This window comes from Macrotis lagotis, chromosome 3, assembly GCF_037893015.1.
Source record: "Macrotis lagotis isolate mMagLag1 chromosome 3, bilby.v1.9.chrom.fasta, whole genome shotgun sequence".
NCBI lineage: Eukaryota > Metazoa > Chordata > Mammalia > Peramelemorphia > Peramelidae > Macrotis > Macrotis lagotis.
The window spans coordinates 251,057,723-251,079,026 of record NC_133660.1 but is presented as its reverse complement, the minus strand read 5'-3'; the positions used below and the strand labels follow the sequence as shown (position 1 = coordinate 251,079,026).

The window sequence follows — 21,304 nt, the reverse complement described above, 5'->3', positions numbered from 1 at the left end:
AACTCCATTGTTCTGCTTATCAGGAACAGTATGGTGCCCTACCACCAAAATTACTGGAGATACATTATTTGGATTATGTTTTCTTCACTTAACCAGACTTAAGAGAGAATGGTTACAATGATCTTGAAATTCTGCCAAGGTAGCAAATTCCCAACCACCACTGCCCTGTTGGAGCTTTCTGGAATAAATAAACTCTAGAGAAGTTAGGATCCAAGCACATGTATCCTAATGGAAACCATTCAGGTAATCTTTTATTCTACCCTGTTTCAAAGAAACATATCTGGGACAAACCAGTTACCAGATTCATTTGGATTGTCAAAGAATGAAAAAATACCCAACCTAATGACTGGGAACAAATAAAATCACACTTCATTAAGCTGCCCTTGAAAAAAAATATTGCTGACAGTAGTTACTCTCTCCAAAAACTTAGAAAATGAAAATAAATTAAAAGACAATTTTCCATTTTACCCCTTCTGAATGGAAAACAAATACCCAGGGATTGAATAAAAACACACACAACTCTAATAAATCATATGTCAGAAGAATGCATTCAAAACAAATTTAAGTTTCACACTTGGGCATAGGAGTATAAAGTGGAGCAAATTACAGAATATTTAAGATATGACCTGTTCTTTCTAATTTAAATTGTGGCCTTACCAATAAATACTTCCTTGGACATATGCTTCACACATAATAAAATTTATTTGCATACTGTGTGCTGGTTTTTAAGGAGCCTTTTATTGGAATCCTCTCCGAGGGTTCAGTGTCACATTCCTTTAGAGAAGGACTTAGAAGTCCAGGACATTGGGCAGAAATGTAGTATTTCAAAAGCTTAGGAACTTTTGCCCACCTGCTGAGAACTGTTCCTTTGGCTCCGAGGCCAACTCATCTAATGTGCAGAAGAAGAGCCAATTGTTCTGTATCATTTCCTGTAAATAACTTCCCTGGGTCATGCCCAGGAAACAAAACAAAACAAAAAAAGGCAAGTAGGATTGCCCAAGAAAACCAAACAAAACCAAAGAAAGAATGAACCAAAAATCCTTGCAAAGTAAATTAGGGCACAGGACTTTGGCATGTTTTTCTAGTTAAAAATGAGCTTATCCCCCCCCCCCCCCCACCTAAATCATTGATAATTTCCTAATTACTATTCTTGTGATAAAAGTCCTGGCCTATAGCTTAATCTTATATTTTTTTTAGTTTTTTTTTTTTTTCAAGGCAAATGGGGTTAAGTGGCTTGCCCAAGGCCACATAGCTAGATAATTATTAAGTGTCTGAGAATGGATTTGAACCCAGGTACTCCTGACTACAAGGCTGGTGCTTTATCCACTACGCCACCTAGCCGGCCCCTTAATCTTATATTTTAAGAGAGGAAAAAAAGCAAATCCAAAATTTCTTTTTGTAATAGATATGTTTCTACTTATTTTCATTGTCTCATTGTCTCTTGTGTGTGTGTCTCTGTGTGTGTGTGTGTGTGTGTGTGTGTATAAATGAAAAGAAGAATTAAAATAATACAATAGGAATATGGTGAAAAGATTGCTACTTTATCACTATGACCTTGGGCTTTGCCTCTCTGTGACTCAATTTCTTTACCTATAACATGACTAGTCCAGGGGTTAACTTTTTTTTTATGAATTCGTTAGAATAATGTTTTTTATGCATAGAAGAAAATACATAGTATAACAAAGGAAACAATTATATGGAAATGTAATTAAGAGTCTCTGAATTTGATGATCAGTGGTTGTTCTTCTAAGATACTATGTTTATAAATCAATCGATCAACAAATATTCTTGACATGCCATTGTTGTTTAGTTGTCTTAATGATGTCTGATTCTTTGAGATCCTAGCTGGGGAATTTTTTGCAAAGATGTTAGAATGGTTTGTCGTTTCCTTTTCATAGATGAGGAAATGAGACAAACAGGGTTATGTTACTTTCCCATGGTCACATAGCTAGGAAGTATCTGAGGTAGTATTTGAACTCATGAAGATGGATCTTCCTGATTCCAAATCCGGTTCTCTAATTCACTGTACCTACCACCTAACTGCCCCCAGGAAATACCTACTATATCCCAGGTCCAGTGATACAAAAACAAATGCAGGGCAACTGAAAGAAATTTTAGCTTTGAAACAGAAGTATACAGATTAAAGCTATTTTACAGGGTCCCCAAGCAAGAAAATGATTCAAAGCATAATTCAGGAGTTACATTCCAAGATGTAGTCTAGTATCAAGAACTTCCTAATGCAGTTTTCATCTATTTTTCTAGTCTTATCTTCTGCTTCTTCCCTTCACATAGCCTATACCCTAACATGGGGTTCACTCACTGTTCTCCAAACATAACCAATGGATTCCTTTTTCTCTTTGTATCTTCTTTCCAGCTGTTTGGAATATTATTCTCTCCTAGACCCAACTAATCTATTCCTACCCAGTTCAAACGCCATCCTTTCTACTTAAGTGCCTCACACCCTCCCAGAAGGAACCAGTTAGTCAGTCTTCATCATAGGACTCTATATGTCTCCATCATTTTACTTTTCACATTTTTCCTTCTAGTGTAAGCAATCAATAAACATTTATTAAGCTAAGTGCTAGGGATGCGGAAAATATCTATGCAAATTAAATTAACCAAATAGTTATGAAGCAAAACTCAACCAACATTTATTATGGGCCTACCATGTGGAAGACTTTGGGGAAAACACAGGGCCACATAGCCATTATCTATCAAGGGGGACATAAGATCAAGTCATCTTGATGGTGAGACCAGACCTTTTGCCCTTATTAAAAGAATGCTTAATACATGGTCGAATTCCTGGATGATAATGAACAGGAAAGCCCCAAACCAAATGTTTACCAAGGACAGATTATGAACCCCAATGGGACTCTATATTTTTTCCGATAATAAGTACACATTCTGAAGTGAGAGGAAAGGTATATTAATCTTTTCTATTATCATCAAAAGCATTTTCCAAGAATTATAGCAAGTTGTTGGCAAATGGTTATTATAATACTTCTTATTTGCAACAGAACAAGAAAAAGGAAGATTCAGGTTTGTCAAGGAAACTTAATCAATATCTTCCTAATTATTTCACCTGGAGTTTGGTTTAACTCAAAACAATTAATAACTTCATCACTATACAAATGGAAAATTTAAAAAAACTGGTGGTCCACATTTCATTCATGCCAATTGCATAAGAGAGTATTGAAAGATCTAAATCTGGAATAGTTTTATGAGAAATTAAGAATAATCCATATGGAGTGATTTGGAACCAGACCTAAAAGGCAGTAAAACTGTGCATAACCTTGATCCAGCAATACCACTACTAGGTCTGTACCCCAATGACATCACAAAAAAGGATAAAAAAACTCAAGTGTACAAAACTATTTTTAGCAGCTCTTTTTGTAGTGCCAAAGAATTAGAAATTGAGGGGAGACCCATCAATTGGGAAAGGCTAAATAAATTGGGGCATATGAATGTAATGGAATACTATTTTTCTGTAAGAAATCATAAAGGACAGGGTTTCAGAAAAGCCTGGAAAGACTTGCATGAATTGATGCTGAGTGAAGTGAGCAGAACCAGAAGAACATTATATACAGTAACAGTAACATTGGTTGTGTGATGATCAACTATGATGGACTCACTCATCTCAACAATACAATAATCAAAGACAATTCTAAAGACTTGTGATGGAAAATACCGTTCACATCCAGAGAAGGGATTATGGAGTCTGAATGCAGACCAAAGCTTGCCATTTTCAATTTTTAAAATTTGTTTTATGGCTTTTTCTCCTTTTTGTTCTGATTCTTTTTTTCACAAGCTGAATAAAATGGAAATATGTTCGACATCCTTATACATGTATAACCCATATTATTAGATTGCTCTACCAGGGGGAAAGAGGAGGGAAAGGAGAGAGGGGAAAAATATGAAACTCAAAATTTTACCAGAAATAATTGTTGAAAACCATCTTTGCATGTAGTTGGAAAAATAAAAAAAACCAAATAAAAATTCCCCGCCCCCAAAGCATAACCCATGAATGTGTCTGGACTCCATATGTATGTGTATATATATATATATATATATATATATATACACACACACACACACACACACATATATATATATATATATATATATATATATATATATATATAAATATACACAAACACATATATACCATACTAAGTAACTAAGTTTAAGTCTATCACGTGAATTGCCTGTTTAAGGACAGGGGATAAAGCCAGAATCTGGGAGCAATGAGTTTTTACTCTTTGCTTCTTTTTTTGTCTGTAGTTTTCCCAGTGTGTGCACTGGTAGAAGCAACAAAACAAAATTGGTCCCTTGGTTGTACAATGTCTGATAAAGATGAAGCAAATTCATAAAACCATCCAACTCCACTTCACAGAAGTATTATACCATATAATTTTTCTAAGTTGGAGGTTTGCTGTTTAAGTGCCAGTATTATAAAGACATTCCCTGACTATGAAATGGAAAGGAAAGGAAAAGGGGGCATAGACCAGGGAAGCCTTTGAGCAACATTGTTCAAAGGAACTCTGAGTGTTGGTCATCCAAGGAAGAAAATTTTCTATTAATCTCCTATTTGAAAATAGGGCAACACATTCATGTGAAATTTGAAATTTGATTCATCATTCAATTTGATTCAGCAAATGTTTATGAAATATTCATTCTTCACAGGATACTTTTAGAAGAAAATTAATTTTGATTATCTTTTCTCTTTGTTTTTTCTGTATTCTCCTTTGTTTTCTCATGGCCCCTGTTTTGTTTTTAAAATTTTATAAAAGTTAATATATTTGCTAAGGTAGCATAGGGTAGTGGACCTGCTGTCAGGCAGACTCGTTTTCATGGATTTATAGCTGGCCTCAGATACTTCCTAGTTGTGTGACCTTGGGCAAATCACTTAACCCTGTTTGCCTCAGTTTCCTCAACTGTAAAATGTGCCAGTGAAGGAAGTGGCAAACCCTCCAGAATCATTGCCAAAAAAACTCTGAATGGGGTCACAAAGAGCGGGTCATGACTAATAAAATGACAGAACAGAAATACATTTGCTGTAATTTTCAAGGTAACTGTCAGATTGGAAAAAAAATATGAAAGTAAAAGGAATGAACCATATGCATTTTAGTCTCATCATTTTTGATGAAACTTGGACTTATGCTGTTTATCTCCAGAAGGAAGAGCTAGCAGTGGTAGAATTTACAAAGGCTGGTTCACCAGGAAAATCTAACAACTAAACGTGTCTCAAGTTGGTATGGGTTAAATTAGTTCTATAATTATGTTTATGGAAAATAAAGGCCAGTTTGCATAATTATGCTCCTTTAATCAAAGAGGAATGCCTGAGGATATTGTTGGTTGGTTGGTTCTTGTCCTTTGTTATCAAAGAAGCCCTAAGCGACATCACTGTGTTGGAGACAAATTACAGTATGTCAGCCTGTGGTTGATCAGACAGATGTGAGCTCAGAATGCTCTACCACAGGTTGAGCACAAATAGTCCGTGGGAACACCCAGGGTGTTTCCTCTGAGCTGCTTCAATTCTGCTTCCTCATAGAGTGCAGCCCCCTCACTGATGAGGGCATGTCATCCTGGGCGATCCTGTGCCAGTTTCTCCCATGTTCCATAATCGGTTCCAAAGTTCTTGACCTGTTGTAGAGCATTCCAAGCTCATACTGGTCTGATCAGCCACAGTCAGACACACTATAACTTGTCTCTAACATAGTGATGTTATTTTGATCTTCTTCGATAATGGACAAGAACCAACCAATTAACCATACTCGCACAAGAATTCCCTTTATAATATACCAGGTCTAAGGATGCATAAATTTTAAGGAGCAGAAGAGTATGAAACTCAGATCTCTGGAATATTTTTAATTCTATGCTCAGTGATCCTTATTATATAAAACCAGGCTTCAATATAGATCATCTTTTGGAAAGCCATTGGAGGTTCTTTGTAAATTTCAATTTATAATAAAATGTACCACTCAAAGTCAAAGTTTCACTTGAAATATTTCAGTGCCATTTCAAAGAAATAGAAAAAACATGTTAGCTTTCTGGCAATTAGGAAAAAGAGAGTCAAACATATGGATTTAGGGTCACATATGGAAGATTACAAAGTATACTTTTTCCCCAGTGTTCTGTGAAATGTATTAAGCGCTGATCGTTTTGACTGTATGATGGAAATTTTGCATTTCTAATAGAAATGAGCTTTGGGCTCTTCCAACCATCCATATGACAACAGTAAAATTTAACAAAAATCTTTGTTTTCAAATATTTGGATGACACTTTGAATTTTTGGCCAGAAATCTGATATCATGTGGTCATAACTATATTATAAAGTATTATCTTGTTAGGCTGATAATTCATAAGAAGAAAAGAGAATAACTTCTTGCCATCCAGTTTCTCACCCTAATTTAAGTCCCCTCCCCAGTATATCTATGGACTCACTGGCTGTTTATAGTTTGTTGGTTAGGAATGCTTGGATTAGATGCAGACCTTTGTACCTTGAGAAGACCATCTATGGAGGGTTTATTTATGGGATGGGTTGAGATCAGTATTGTTGGAGAAAGTACCCACATTAATGAGCCCTGCATTGACTGAAGTACTGAATTTAGATAATGTTAGTCTTTAAATTGAATCAAAATGAGCTTCCTATATTAAATCAAGAATAAGCATACTCTTGGAACAAAGACTGATTTTCTTTGGCAGGATGATGTTTTTGGCCACCCACAACATTTTCCTTGTCATTGGCAAAAATTACTTCTGGCCATGAGAATTATTGGCTGGAGCATAAGTACCTTCTTGCCCAAGATCCAACAACCAACATGTAGGAACTTCAAGATGGAAAACTGGGGGAGCCCCTTGCCATACTCCTTTTCGCCAACCCGTGATTTAAGCCATGAGAAGACAACAGAGAATAAGGAAAAACAAAGGGGGGAAAATAAGAAAACTCAGTTTATGAGAACTTAAGTCTTTTGCCCAGCTTCACACAGCTGGTAAGCATTTGAGGCCAGATGTGGATTCAGATCTTCCTATCTCTTAAGTGTTATCCACTGTGTGCCACCTAACTGCCTCCATGACCTTGAATTACTCATCATCCCCCTTAACTCTGCCTCTCCTCCAAACCTTCATATTTTTCTTAAGAGTATAAATATTCTCTCAGGTTCAGAATCACAAAATCATCCTTCACTCTTCTCTCTCTATCCCTCCCTCATACTTAATCAGTTGTCAAGTTTTGTTAATTATGTTTGGACAGAATCATTTAGAAACTAAATGCTTCATCTTTTCTCATTGTACTTTATGCTAATCTCTTACTACTTTTTGCCTAGACTATCACATTCATTTTCCAACTGGACTCCTAACCTCTTCCTTCTTCAATCTATGTTCCACAAGGCCACAATGATAATCTTTTTAACATATATCTGACCATATCAATATTTCCCTCAAAAAAAAACCTTTCATGGCTCTCAATTGCCATTAGAACAAAATAAAAACCTCCTAAATTCTGCCTTTACATTTTCCAAAATTGATATTCGAATCTTATTTCATACATCTCCCCACCACATGCTATATACACTCTAGCCAAAGTGGACCAAGATCTGCTTTCTAAATTTAACATTCTGTTTCCTACCTTCATTTTATTCCTACCAGGTCTTCCCCTTGCTATCTTCCCTCATCTCTACCTCCCAGAATTTTTACTATCATTTACCATCTCTGTGAAACTTTTCTTGATCACTGTTGCTATGGGTGCTTGTTCTTTTGTCTCCCCTCAAATAATGTGATCTAATTCTTTGTGTATGGCTATCTGCTCCTGTTACAATAGAAGTTCCTTGGGGTTTGGCGGGGAGGAATCAGGGAACCATTTCATTTTTGACTTTACATTTTCCATGCCTCAGTACCTATTTTATGAATTGTTGCTGAACTCCACTTGGTGATAAGCCTTTCTTTATGTTGCTAGGCTGACCCTCAGCCAACAGATATATGGTTCATTACTGGACCATTATTCTAAGCTTTCCCTTTTTGGTGAGACTCATCAGAATCTGCATGTTGCCAGCATTGCCACTGAGAACTCAACATTATCTTCTTGGTACCAGAGCAGAATTTTACTGGAGACTCTTTTATAAATATAATTATTTGTATAATAATTATGGAGTACAAATGTTTGAGGGGAGAGAGTAATAATAAAGCATGCAATAAAATAGAAAAATTAAAACCTATATATCCATATAGATATCTATAAATAGTAATGTTTCTTCTTTAACCTATAAATTCTATTCTTTGGAAATATATTTAAAAATCCAGATCTCATTTGAAACTTTGAGTAAGATTTTCAGTGTGTACTGGGAACAGCAACCAATTTATCTTTATATCATTCTGGTCTGTATTCTGTCAGTATGATTCCATTTTCCCACTGTTTACATGAAAATCATAGCACTTTTACTTTGTTTTTTTTTTTGGTACTGGCAGATATGTTACTATATCTTGCCTACATTATTTTCTCTTGGTAATTGTGACTTTTTTTTTGAGGCTAATTGTGACTCCTCTGTAACTACAAGTAGAAAAGTTAGGCAATTCATCTGTAGGGCAGAAAGGCAATGTCTGCAGCTAATAATCCTTATGAAGGCACCGACCCCCCATTTCTTTCTCCTCTCATGCTGATGCTACTTGAGGGTAGCACAGAAAGATGGGGAAAATCTAGACCCTCTAGTCTGGGTTTTTGTTGTGATCTGGGCTGTAGTTTGTTTACTGAGTTTTGTTTGTTGATACATTATCTTATAATTGAAGAAGTGAATGCACTGAAAGGGAAGAAAACAAAAAAGACAGAACTGTGTAACTCTAGGGTTTGGTTTTCCTGGGTAACTCTCCCAATGTCTGGACATCTTGTATACTTAGCAATTTAATTTGCCTGGGGCTTGAAGCAATAATAGCAATAATAACAATAGCAACAAGCATACTACTATTGGTAACGATGATGAAAATCATGTCTAACATTTATAAAGTCTTATAAGATTTGGAGCAGCCAGATGAAATCAGGAAGTTGTTACTTAGTTATGTCTGACTCTTTGTGACCCCGAGATTACAGCATTACAGTTTTTTCTGTTCTCCACTATCTTTCCATGTCTGTCCAAGTTCATATTCATTGTTTCCATGTTTCTATCTATCTATTTCATCTTCTGCCATTTCCTTTTCCTTTTGCCTTCAAGCTTTCCCAACATTAGGGTCTTTTTCAATGAGTCCTGTCTTCTCATATTTAAATATTTAAACTTCAACTTTGGTATTTATCTTTCCAGTGAATAGCCTGAATTAATTTAAGTATTGAATGATTTGATCTTATTCATCAAGGGACTCTCCAAAATCTTCTCTGGCACCACTTTTTTGAAAGCATCAATTCTACAGCATTCAACTTTATTTATAGTTTAATTCTCATAGCCGTATATTACTACTGAAAAAAAGATATAGCTTTGATTATATGGTCCTTTGTTGGCAAGGCAATGTCTCTGCTTTTCAGTATGCTATCCAAATTTGCCATGGTTTTCCTTTCAAGGAACAAACATATTTTAATTTCATGGCTGCAATTTTTTTTTATGATACTCTTCTTTTATACTCTCCTCTTTCACCCCCATCAAGAGGCTTTTTAATTCTTCACTTTTTTTGGCCATCATTAAAAAAAATAGTTCAAAGGTTTTATTCTAAAAGCTTTAATTACAGTGCTTGTTTGTTGAAATGAACACTGAAAACAAATATACTGATTGCTAATTATGTATTCAAATCAGTAAGAGTTTCTACAATACCAAACAAACCAGTCCTGAATATTTCCCCAGATAAATTTTACCAGCTCCAGCTTCTTTAGTGGTTATCAAACTATACAAGAAAAATTTGACTCTTGTAGTATGAGAGGGTAATAAAGGAAATTTCACATATATATACAAATAGGAGGATTGTTTCAAAATGAGATGGAATATTTTTAGTACCAGAGTGTCATCATCTGCTTGTTTCAGAGTATTAATATTTCTCCAGGCAAACTTAATTCTAACTTTTGATTTATCTGACTTGCAATTTCTCATGTTGTTTTTGTACATATAATTTAAATAAATAAAGTAATAATGTGCAGCCTTGTTGTACTTTCCCAATCTTAAGCAAATTGGTTGTCCCATATTTGGTTCCAACTGTTGTTTCTTGGCCCATATACAGTTTCCTCAGGATACAAATAATATGATCTGGCACTCTCTTTGAGAACTTGCCTCATTTTGTTGTAATCCTCACAGTCAAAGGCTTTTAGCATAGTCAGTGGAGCAGAAATAGATATTAATATGGAACTCCTTTGCTTTTTCCACAATCCAGGTAATGTTGGCAATTTGGTCTCTAGTTCCTCTACTTCTTCAAAAATTAGCCTTTTCTTCTGCCTAGAAAGAAGAATCTTAAGCATAACCTTGCTGGCATGTGAAATGAAGGCAGTTTTTTGCTAATTTGAACATTCCTTGGTATTGTCCTCTTTAGGATTGAGATGTAAATTGATCTTTTCCAATCCAGTTTTGAGTCAGGTAGACCCGAGTTTAAATGTGATCCCAGATACTAGCTATTGTCACCCCTGGAGTCACTTAAATTTTGTTTCCTTTAATCCATTAGAAAAGGAAATGACAAACCACTCCAGTATCTTTGCCAAGAAAACCTCATGAACAATATGGCTCATGGCATCATGAAGTATCAATATGACTAAATGACTGAATAACAAATGAGGTTTGCAAAGTTGTTTTTTAAACTTAAATATTATTGTCCATTTTAAAGATGAGGCAGTCGAGGCACTTGAAAGTTAAGTGACTTGCCCAGGATCACAAAGTTAATAAATATTTGAGGTAGGATTTGAATTTAGGCTTTCTTGATTACAGGTCCAATCTTCTCCCTGTGGAACTGCCTTGCACTGAGTTTGTAATGATTTTATGCCAAAAGGTCACTGACTATGTCCACTCAATGAACCAAGTGCCTTTCTCAACCTCTCTTGACCTCTAAAGGACAGCAGTGGACCAGATCTCTCCATTGGTTAGCTTTTGCTCTCATTGTGTGAGTAGTTCATCTTCTTTCCAATCATATATGAAACAGCTCAAAGCAATACATTCATAATGGCCAAGAAACATTAGTATTCCATGCATCATATTTTTTACAATGTTAGAAAATAATAAACTGAAGTAATAAAATAAGGTAGCTTTCCTATTATTCAAATTGTCAAAACTGAGAGAAGAAAACTCTAAAGAAATAAAATCAAGAACATGATTTTTATTATTTAAAATTGAAACCAAATTAGGGAGAAAATCCTTAAATAAATGATGAAGCCCTAAAATGGTGTTGCTTAATAATGATAGTAGCAGCAAAAATAAAAGTATGTTGCAACAGTTATTCTATCATGGTCCTACAATGAAAATCTTTTTGTCAAAATACATGAGTTAATATTTGAGGTAAACTATCAAATCAGAGTGTTAATGTTTGGGGGGATACTTAGAGACCATTGAGTCTAGCTTAGTTTTATTAATGAAGCACATTCCAAAGAGGGAAAGGAACTTTTTCAAAGACGTGAGTTAGTTAGTGGTAGGTCCTGGATAAGGATTCAGGTCTTCATATTTCTATGGAGGATTCCTTTTATCATGAGATGCAGTCTTGACATTTATCTTTACCTAGTTTTTAATCAAATTCTTCTTGAAAAACATTAGGTAAGAAAATAGGTCACATTCTTTTTTTAAGGGGAAAATGTAGATAATTTATTTTCCTAACTTCATGTATTTATCAATTCTCTTGAAAGTAAAAAAATCACCCAAACTTATGCACAGCTGTAATTCAATTCAATTCAACAACAACATTTAAATATTTAATAATTAAATACTTTATAAAAAGAAGAAGCTGGGGAGCTAGGTTGGCAGTGCATAGAGTGTCTAGTCTGGAGTCAGGAGGATTCATTTTCTTGAGATAAAATATGGCCTAAGAGACTTGTTAACTGTGTGATTTTGGACAAGTCAATAAAACTTGTGTAACTCAGTTGCCTCATCCATAAAATGGGTAACCACTCCAGTATCTTTCCCAAGAAAACTCCAAATGGCGACACAAAGAATTAGACATGACTGATAATGACTGGATAGCAACAACAAATGAGGCAGTAGTGGCAGAGAAGTCAGTGAGTCCAAAGTCACTTTGAGATTTGCACAACTCTTCACAGATGTCTCATTTTATCCTCAAAACAGCCCTGGGAAATACGAGTCTTTATTAGCCTCATTTTATAGATGAGGAAATTGAAGACAACAGTGATTAAGTGACTTGTCCAGTGTCATCCAGCTCGTAAGTGTCTGAGACTGGTTTAGAACTTAAGTCTTCTTAACTCTTAGTCCAGAATTCTATTCAATACACCATCTTGAAAGTCTGAGATAACAGCAAAAGCTTAGTTTTTTGTACATCAAAGCACATCTAGTCCTAGTGGTATTATCTGCTTATAAAAAAAGGTTTGCATTGGAAATTAAAACTGTATTATCAATAGATGTAAAACTTGGAAGAGAGAGGGAGACAGTTCAGCAACAGAGGGATGAAAAGTGAATGCATTTTGAAGATGATTACATTAGTTTAGGATGGCATTCAAGTTGGAAGTGGAAGGATTGGTCATGCCTCCAATCATTTGGTTGGTTGCAATTGCTCAGAACTGGGGGTCAAGGAGAGAAGGGATGGTTATGAACAAATAGAAGACAAGACAGAAAAGGGCATGTCTGAGGAGTGAACAGTAGTCCTGCAGATAGTAATAAAGCTAGAAAGGTCAGTTGGGGTCAAATTGTCTCTAGTTTCATCTTCAATTAGTAAACACCATGGGAACAAGAACTGTGTTTGCTGTTATGTTTCCATGCTTCTCACATTCCTTGTACTGGCTTAACAAAAAAGGATAGCTATGGATGAGATGGATCCATTAGGTTTTGATGCCCTTTCTTCCTTGTCTGGGCTTCTTGAGTAACCATTACTTGTCCAAATACCAGTACTGAAGAGTAATAAGCTTTGAGTAAATCCTCTTTAGAAAATTGCATTTTTATTCATGTATTGGGGAATGATTTTAAAGATTATAAAAGATTTTTAAATACACCTACCTGGCAAAAACAATTCTTTTTGAACTTTTGCTCTGGATTTTTGGGAAAAGCATCTTTTCTTTAGCCAATCTGCTTCGAAATCACTAATATGTTGATCAGGCCATATGATATGTACCTTTTAACACAGTAAACAAACATATATTTAAATGTTAGATGCTTTAGCACTTTTCAGTAGAAGAAACTCAAATAGAAATGAATCCCTATTGACTTAGATCCTATTTGTTGACTTAGAAAGCCATAAATTAGCATTATTTTTGTTAAACTATATTTTTATTTAATTTTTGTTAAACATTTTCTAATTACCTTTTAATTTGGTTCAAGCCTTTCTGGAGTCTTGAGTTTGTCACCTCTGCCCTACAATCACTTAAAAAAAATTGGAGATTTGGGAAATTTAGCAAATATCTACATTTTTTTTTAGTTTTTTTGCAAGGCAATGGGATTAAGTGGCTTGCCCAAGGCCACACAGCTAGGTAATTATTAAGTGTCTGATGCTGGATTTGAACTCAGGTACTCCTGACTCTAGGGCCTGTGCTCTATCCATTGTGCCACTAGCTGCCCCTAAATATTTACATATTTGAAAGATAAATCAAATTACTCTCTAGTGCAGAAGCCAAGGATTTTGGAATTTTGGAGTCTGTCTAGACCCAAACCTTCATTTTGCAAATGAGGAAACTAAACAAAAGAGTTATTTCTCATGTAAGATCATGTGATTTGTCAGTGGCAAGAGTCAGAACAAGAACTCTGGTATCCTTTTTGCTATGTCATTCTTCTTCTGAGGATGAGGTACACTTAATGAAAGATAAGATTAGAAATCCCCATGTCTGGGTATTGAGTAACACAAGTTAGGGTTCCGGATAGAGTTAAGTATGCATCTTGATAAGGACATGGCCCCTATGAAATCACAAGGTTTCAACCTTTGTACTAGACCTCGTATTGATTCATACATATCTTTGGCATCATTGTGAAATCAGAGTTGGGATAGTGGAATGAAGTGAGTTGTGTTTGAGAAGGCATGATTGATACCATCAAAATCCTTGAGTCAATAGGAAGCTGATGGGTGGATGAACAGCACTGGTTGGTATAGCTTCCCCTTCTTGCCAGGAGTCCGCCTCAATATTAGAGAGGTGGGGCATGATAAAGTTACATGTATATGTGATTGTAGCAACCAGATTTGAAGTTAATTTTTATATTATTTGTCTACCAGAGTCAGGACACTTTGGTTTTAGTCTCAGCTACAGTGCTGACTATGAGTGTAGCTTTGGATCAGTCACTTACTCAGAAACAAAGAAATCTGCAGTTGAAAGGAATCTAAGCAACCATCTAGTCTAACTTACACCTGACTGGAACAGAATAAACTTTCTGAATATTGGTTTCCTCAAACACAAAAATGTAAAAGTGGGATTGGTTCAGAGATTCTTAGTCTGAATTCCATTGACCAAAGTATAGAAATCACGGGCTTTATGAATTTGGATAGAAAAAAAAATCAATCTCATTTTCATTCATCTTTAACTAAAATTTAGCATTTCCTTCATTTCTTTAAAGGTATGGTTCTGAGAAAGGCTCCATGGGCTTTATTAGTTAGCCAAAGGGATCCATGGCACAAAAATGGTTTCAAATCCTGGTACTTATGTCCCTGAGTCAAAAATTCAATTCTAAGACCTGTTAGTAGAACCAAACTTCTGGTTGGAGGTATCTGCAAGAGCCCTAGGTTCAATTAGTTCATTGATTATTGGGTATACTTACTGTGTGCCAAATACTTTCTGGGATTCGGGGGATCCACGTACACATTTGGCTAGTAAGCTTAAAAAATAGTCTATTAATACCAACTGGTTGATTTAAAGCAAAAAATACCTTTCTTTGGTTGATCAAAGTCATGTGCTTGACCCATGTGTTTACATCAAGGGCTTCGATGAGGAGCTTTCGAGCTTTTGCAGAATCCAGATAGCAACAAGAACACTGACAGTTGTCTCTCAGCCACACAGCTGGGTAGAGTGACTCTTCTCCATCGTCCCAGTGAATCTGGATCAAACGTTCAGAATCTAGAGCCTCCACCTTCAGGATAGCTGAACTCATGCTGCCAGCCTTCAGTATGAATTCTTTGTACCTGTTAAGATAGACCAGGGCTAAGAGGACATACATAGCTGTTCTTTTACCGTTTCAGCAAAGTACATGGTCTGTTTGTTCTTCCCTTAGCTACCACAATCCACATTTTGAGGAGAACTTTGCTTGTATTAGATTGGCAACAGAAACAGTTGATGAAAAATAAACAAGAAAATTATTTTGAGACAAGGATTGGGGAAAATCAATCCTTTGATTCTTCCACTGTGATTTTAGATAATCGTATTTACTGAGTTTGCACCTAATGAAAAATATAATTTTATTATTATATCTGTATAATAGCTCTGAAAATTTTAAAAAGTAAAATTATACCTAAATGGAAAATAAAACAAAGCTTATTTGTTATAGCAAAGGACTATGAGAAATGAAAAGAGGACCATAAGAAGATAATAGTTAATAATTAGCTTTGAAGATTCCTCACATCCGGGTCACTTTCTACCTTTGAAATCTTATACTTTACGTCCTTCTCCATACTCTGTGATATAGCAGCACTGATCTATTTTCTCTTCCATTTATGTAGCACTCCATCTCCCAGTTCCTCATGTTTACCTATCATGTCCCTTGACTTCCTTTAAGACTCAGCTGCAATCCTTCCTTCTGAAGTAGAATTTTTCTGATTCCCCTCTTGTTTCCCACTCACAATGTATCCAACATGTAGGAATATAGCTGTTTATACTTAGTCTCTTCCATTAGAATATAAGCTCCTTGAGAGCAGGGACTGTTTTTTGTTTTATATTTGTCTTTATATTTCTAAAAGCTCAGCACTGTCCTTAATAGCTACTCGTTGCTTGCTTGAACACTCTTATCTAATAATTCAACTTAAGTTCTAATTGCTGATTGCAGCTGCCATGTAAAAGGTTGATATTGAGCTTGTAATCTACTGTACATAAACTGTTCCGTATCTATGTTTCTCATTCTAGGATCTAGTAATTTATGGAATTTCATAGTTGGAAGGAATTCCCTTATAAGAGAACAGGTCTGGTAAGGCCAAACCTTTGGAATAACAGAACTGGGAGTCAAACCCAGGTTCTCTGGCTCCAGATTCATTGCTCTTTCTTTGGTCAGTAGCTGTTATATTTATAGTTCCTGATCATGGTGTGATTGTGTGATTGTGCTTGTGTGTGTGTCTGTGTGTGTGTGTAAAATACCTACTGATGATTTTTTTCAACCATCCTGCCTGTTATAATGTATGTAAAGCCCTTTATAAGTTGTAAAGCAACTATTATCTATTACTATTATTTTTATACAGTTAATTTTTAAAATGCAAGTAGAGAATTTTTCCATTTGTCTCTACAAACTTTATCTTTAAAGTGTAGTAGACAGAACACTTCCTTGAAGAGTCAGAACTGGGTTCACAAATATTTATTTTTTGAAACAGATCAACTAACTCCTTGCCATAGTCAATGGTCCTCATGAGTTTCTGTTAGGTTATAGTTGGCATTCACACTGATTAAAATTAAAGAAGAAAATGGCAAATCACTCTAATATCTTTACCAAGAAAACTCCATGGACAGTTGGTCCACAGTGGCACAAAGAATCAGACACAACTGATTGAAGAGGCTTCCTGAAACTAGATTGGGGTTTGGACAGAGTTTGTCTTCGGACCCATTTCTGCAAACTTCCTAGATTGGCAGAAGCTACTAAAGCTTACATTCTATTAACATGGGTCTACTGGCACCCGGCAATTCCTCCAAGCCACAATAAGGCTCTGACATTTACTGATTGTATGATACTGGTCATATTCCATATTTATGGAATAAGACAAGCATTTCCATAATGTAGTAAAATTAAAAATGATTGTAAATGAAACTGCAAAAAACCCTCCAAAACCATAAAAAACACAAAAATTAAAAAAAGTTAAATCATAGAATACATCTTCTAATTTACATTGATAGATGAATAGCTTCACCAGGAGCACCTATTCATATATCAGATTATATCACATAAAAAATCTTAATTGATATGATCAGTCACTCTGGTTTATTGAGTAGATTAGAAACTCATTGAGGGCAGGAACTGGTTTTTTTTTTGTCTTAGTTCCTAAATTGTATGATGCCTTCCAAAAAGCAGTAAAGTTTTTGAATTCAAATTAATTTGTTGAATATATTTTTATGGGGTTTTATGTTTAGTCTGAAGAATTGCACAAGATGTTGCTGACCATTGGAGGTGGCACTCATGCTGATGAAATCAGGCCTCTATGAAGATATTAGAGCAGACTCTACTTTGTTTACTACTCCTCATATAGATCACATCTCTAGAACAGGAAGGGGAATCAAGGAGCTTCTAGTTTCCCTACCCCTTTCAGTTTTTCAATGAGGAAATGAAGATAAAATGACTTGCCCAAGCAGAGATCTGAACTCTTGGCTTGTGACTCTGAATATGGCAGTCTTTCCATTGTGGTGCATTGCCTTTAAATCATAATAAGCTATATACATAAGAAATGCTTTTCATAGTTGAGGGACCTGGGTCTAAGTCCTGACGGCTGCCAATTCCCAGTGTCTTCTTGGACAGATCACTAGTCTTCATATTTAAGACCAGATCTCTTATTGCCTTACTAGTTCTAAGCACTGACTCACTCAAATCCAATATGTAAGTCTGGATAGTACCGTTATTGGTAATATTGGTTCTCTTCAAGAACAAAGGAACAATAATTATATATTTTATGGTTTATAGCATCAAATGCTAATCAATCTTTCTACCCCAATTAAAAAATTATATGCATAATGGCCTTAACCAGGATTTAAGGCTTATATTTTTTTCAATATAAGTATTTTATTTGTTTTCCAATTACATACAATAGTAGTTTCTACCTATCATTTTTCTGTAATGGCTTGAATTTTATAAGTTTCCCCCCCAACCTCCCTTCCCCCCAAAAGGCCTATATTTTAAAATCCCTTTTCATGAAGTAGAGTATTATTAGTACAAATCTTCATAACTATCTGTTAATCTATCTAGATATCTGCCTGTCACATTCTTCTGAACTTTTAGGATCATAGGATTATCAATTTAGAGTGAAAAGGTCCTTAGCTGTTGTCTAGTCCACCCTTAGAATTTTATAGATAAAAAAAATTGAGGCTCACAGAGGATGTTTTGTTGCATAGCTAGTGAATGACCAAGAAAAGAGTGGCATTGAGGTTCTCTCACTCCAAATCTTGGGTTCTTTAATCTTTCTACTCTGATACTTCATTGTGGCCTGCAGATAATGTAGGATTCTTGAAAGTTATACCATTGGAATATAAGCTAGAGTAGGTCTTACTTTCTAGAAAGCCTTTAGAATGGGGACTGAAGACAAATTTTAAGTTCTAAACTAGTAATCTCAGGGAATCTCTTCACCGGAATGTTGCCTGTTAGAGGAAAAATTATTATTATTATTATTATTATTATTATTATTATTATTATTATAGTTCCCTTAGATATAAAAACATTTTCAACATTAATTTTTTTAAGTTATGAATTTAAATTTATCCCCCTCTCTGAGATGCTAAGAAATGTACAGGTTATACATGAACAATGTAAAACATTTCCACATTAGTCATTTTGTGAAAGAAAACTCCACAAGAAAAAAAAGAAAGTATGCTTTCATCTGTATTCAGATACCATCTATTTTTCTGGTATAGACAGATAGTTTTCACTGTGAGTCCTTTGAGATTATATTGCTGAGAAGAGCTGAGTCATTCATAGTAGGTGAAGAATTATTTTTGACCACAGAAACTCATTAAGACTAGCTGCTAAGAGAAGGAGTGATTTGATTTACCTCAAAAACAAATATTTATGTATAAGACATTGTGCTTGGTTTATTATAGGGTGTATCCATACCAATTAAATCATAGGCAAACACGTATCTGATGAATAGACACATGTATCCTCTGTATATTTAGCTTCGAGCCTTAAAGGAAACAAAATAATAAATTTGGTTCTTGATTATAAAGAGATTATAATCTTATAAGGAATACAAGATTAATAAATGTTATTAAGAGTAACTAGAAGTAACTTTTTGAAATAATAACAGTAAAAGAAGAGATTAAAAAATAGATGCGTGTAGTCAGGAAAGCTTTGATTTAATATATGAAACTATGGAAAATGGAAAGGATTGGATGGGATAAGTAGAGAGGAGGAGGAAAAACAATGTAGTTAGAAGAGTGAAAATAAAGACACTGCAGCAGTCAAGAAAAAGACATTTATTAAGCACATGTTGTTTACCAGGCCCTGTACTAGGGGATACAAATACAGCAATGGATAGCCTTTAAAGAACTAACATTCTTTTGTTGTTTGCCTTTTTAAAGCTCATTTTACAATGAGGAACTGAGCAAACAGGGTTAAATGATACATCCTAGGTCATACAGATATTAAGTATCTGAGGCTAAATTTGAACTCAGGTCTTCCAATGCTCTATCCCCTGCATCACCTAGCTGTCCTAACACATTCTTTTAGACAGCAATTATTAGTACAAATCTCCATAGTTATCTGTGGGACAGCAAAAATGCTACTTTAACTAACGTAGCACAGAGGTGTAGAGCCCTGGGTTTCAGAAGACTAGAACTTAAATCTCAGACAATTACTAGCCAACTTATACTGGACAAGTCACTTAACTGCTAGCTACCTCCATTTCCCCCTCTATAAAATGTGGAAAATAATAGCACCTACTTCCTAGGCTTGCTGTGAGAATAGAACATGATGAGATTTGCACAGCATTTTGCAAACATTAAAACACAATGTAAATGCTACTAACATCATCATCATCATCATCACCACCATTATTATTGGAAGTTCTTAGGAAAAAATGCTTGGGTAAATAGACTTGAACAAATTTTAATACTATGAGTTATGACTTGATATAGTATGCCTTCCAAAGCTTTTGCAGATTCTTGTGCAAGAGGACAAGATAAAAATGATATCTTTGAGAAAGGAAAAGAGGAGTATCTGCAGTCAGAGAAATTAGATCCAGCATGACTAGATAAAGAGGGTGTTGAATAAATCCAGGTTTAAGATAACAGGGACCTGGCCTAAAACTGTGGCAGTAGGTATTGAAATGAAAAAAAGAGAGGCAAAAGAAGAGACAAAAGTTAGCAACTCATTAGCTGGGTAGAGATAAAGGAAAGTCTTAGAACTTTCAAGTTAAAGGAATAGGAGAGGTTTTGTAATCCAGCCTCCTAAGCAGTGAGGAAATTCATCTTTTGCATCCCAAACATAGTCATCTAATCCCACCTTTGGGGAAAAAGAATGCATAGAGCAGGAAAGAGAATCCTGAGCTAAGAAACTGAAGGCTGGCCATAGGCCCAGTTCTGCCACTTATTCCTGAACCAGTCAGTTGAATGATAAAATGAAGGTAATAGCTACCTGTCTACCTCCCAGGGCTATCATAAAAGATAGATGACAACATGTATGAAAAGAACTGGATAAACTATACAATTCTCTATACAAATGTAAGGTATTACTATTACCTCCCACGGCAGCCTGTTGTACATGTTGTACCCAGTCTATTATACATAATGAACCATTCTATTAATTAGCAAGAACTTCCTTATTTTGATCCCAAATGGGCCTTTGTCATTTTGACCCATTGCATCAGTTGCACCTTCTGGAGTACCATAGAAATGTTCTATTTTCTTAGAGTTTGCATCTATTTGAAGGCAATAGTTGGTTCTATTTAGTTCCCCCCTTCTATTGGTTAAATTTTCTAAGATTTTCAACTTTCTTTGAAAAGATTTTTGTCAAACTGCTCATGATCCTGGTGGTTCTCCTTTGGATGCTACTCTGTCAGTGTCCTTAAAATGTTATGCCTAAACCCCAGAAAAGAGCTGAAAAATGTATCTCTCCCCATCCCCTCACTTGTGTTGGAATACTTGACTTCAGATGCCCCCTCTGACACTTAGCACTTGTGTGATTTTGGACCAATCATTTAGCTCTCCAGAATTTAGTTTCCATGTCTGTAAAATTAGAGTCTTGGACTGGATAAACATTAATAATAAACATTTATTAAATGGCTACTATGTACTAAGTGCTGAGCATACAGAGAAAGACCAAAGACAGTTCCTGCTTTCAATGATCCCCCAGTCTAATGGGAGAGACAACAAGCAAAT

General features: G+C 35.3%; 1 protein-coding gene across 3 annotated transcripts in view; it reads right to left on the bottom strand.

Moving 5' to 3' along the window:
- The window catches only part of LOC141518407 (gamma-butyrobetaine dioxygenase-like), a 117,278-nt gene that overhangs the window by 54,511 nt on the left and 41,463 nt on the right, over window positions 1-21,304 (bottom strand). For all 3 annotated transcript variants that reach the window (XM_074230399.1, XM_074230401.1, XM_074230400.1), the window contains exons 3-4: window positions 14,958-15,210; window positions 13,107-13,221 (exon numbers count right to left, since the gene is read on the bottom strand). In XM_074230399.1, coding sequence (XP_074086500.1) covers window positions 13,107-13,221; window positions 14,958-15,179 — 337 coding nt within the window. In that variant the 5' untranslated portion in view covers window positions 15,180-15,210. The remainder of the gene's footprint in view (window positions 1-13,106; window positions 13,222-14,957; window positions 15,211-21,304) is intronic.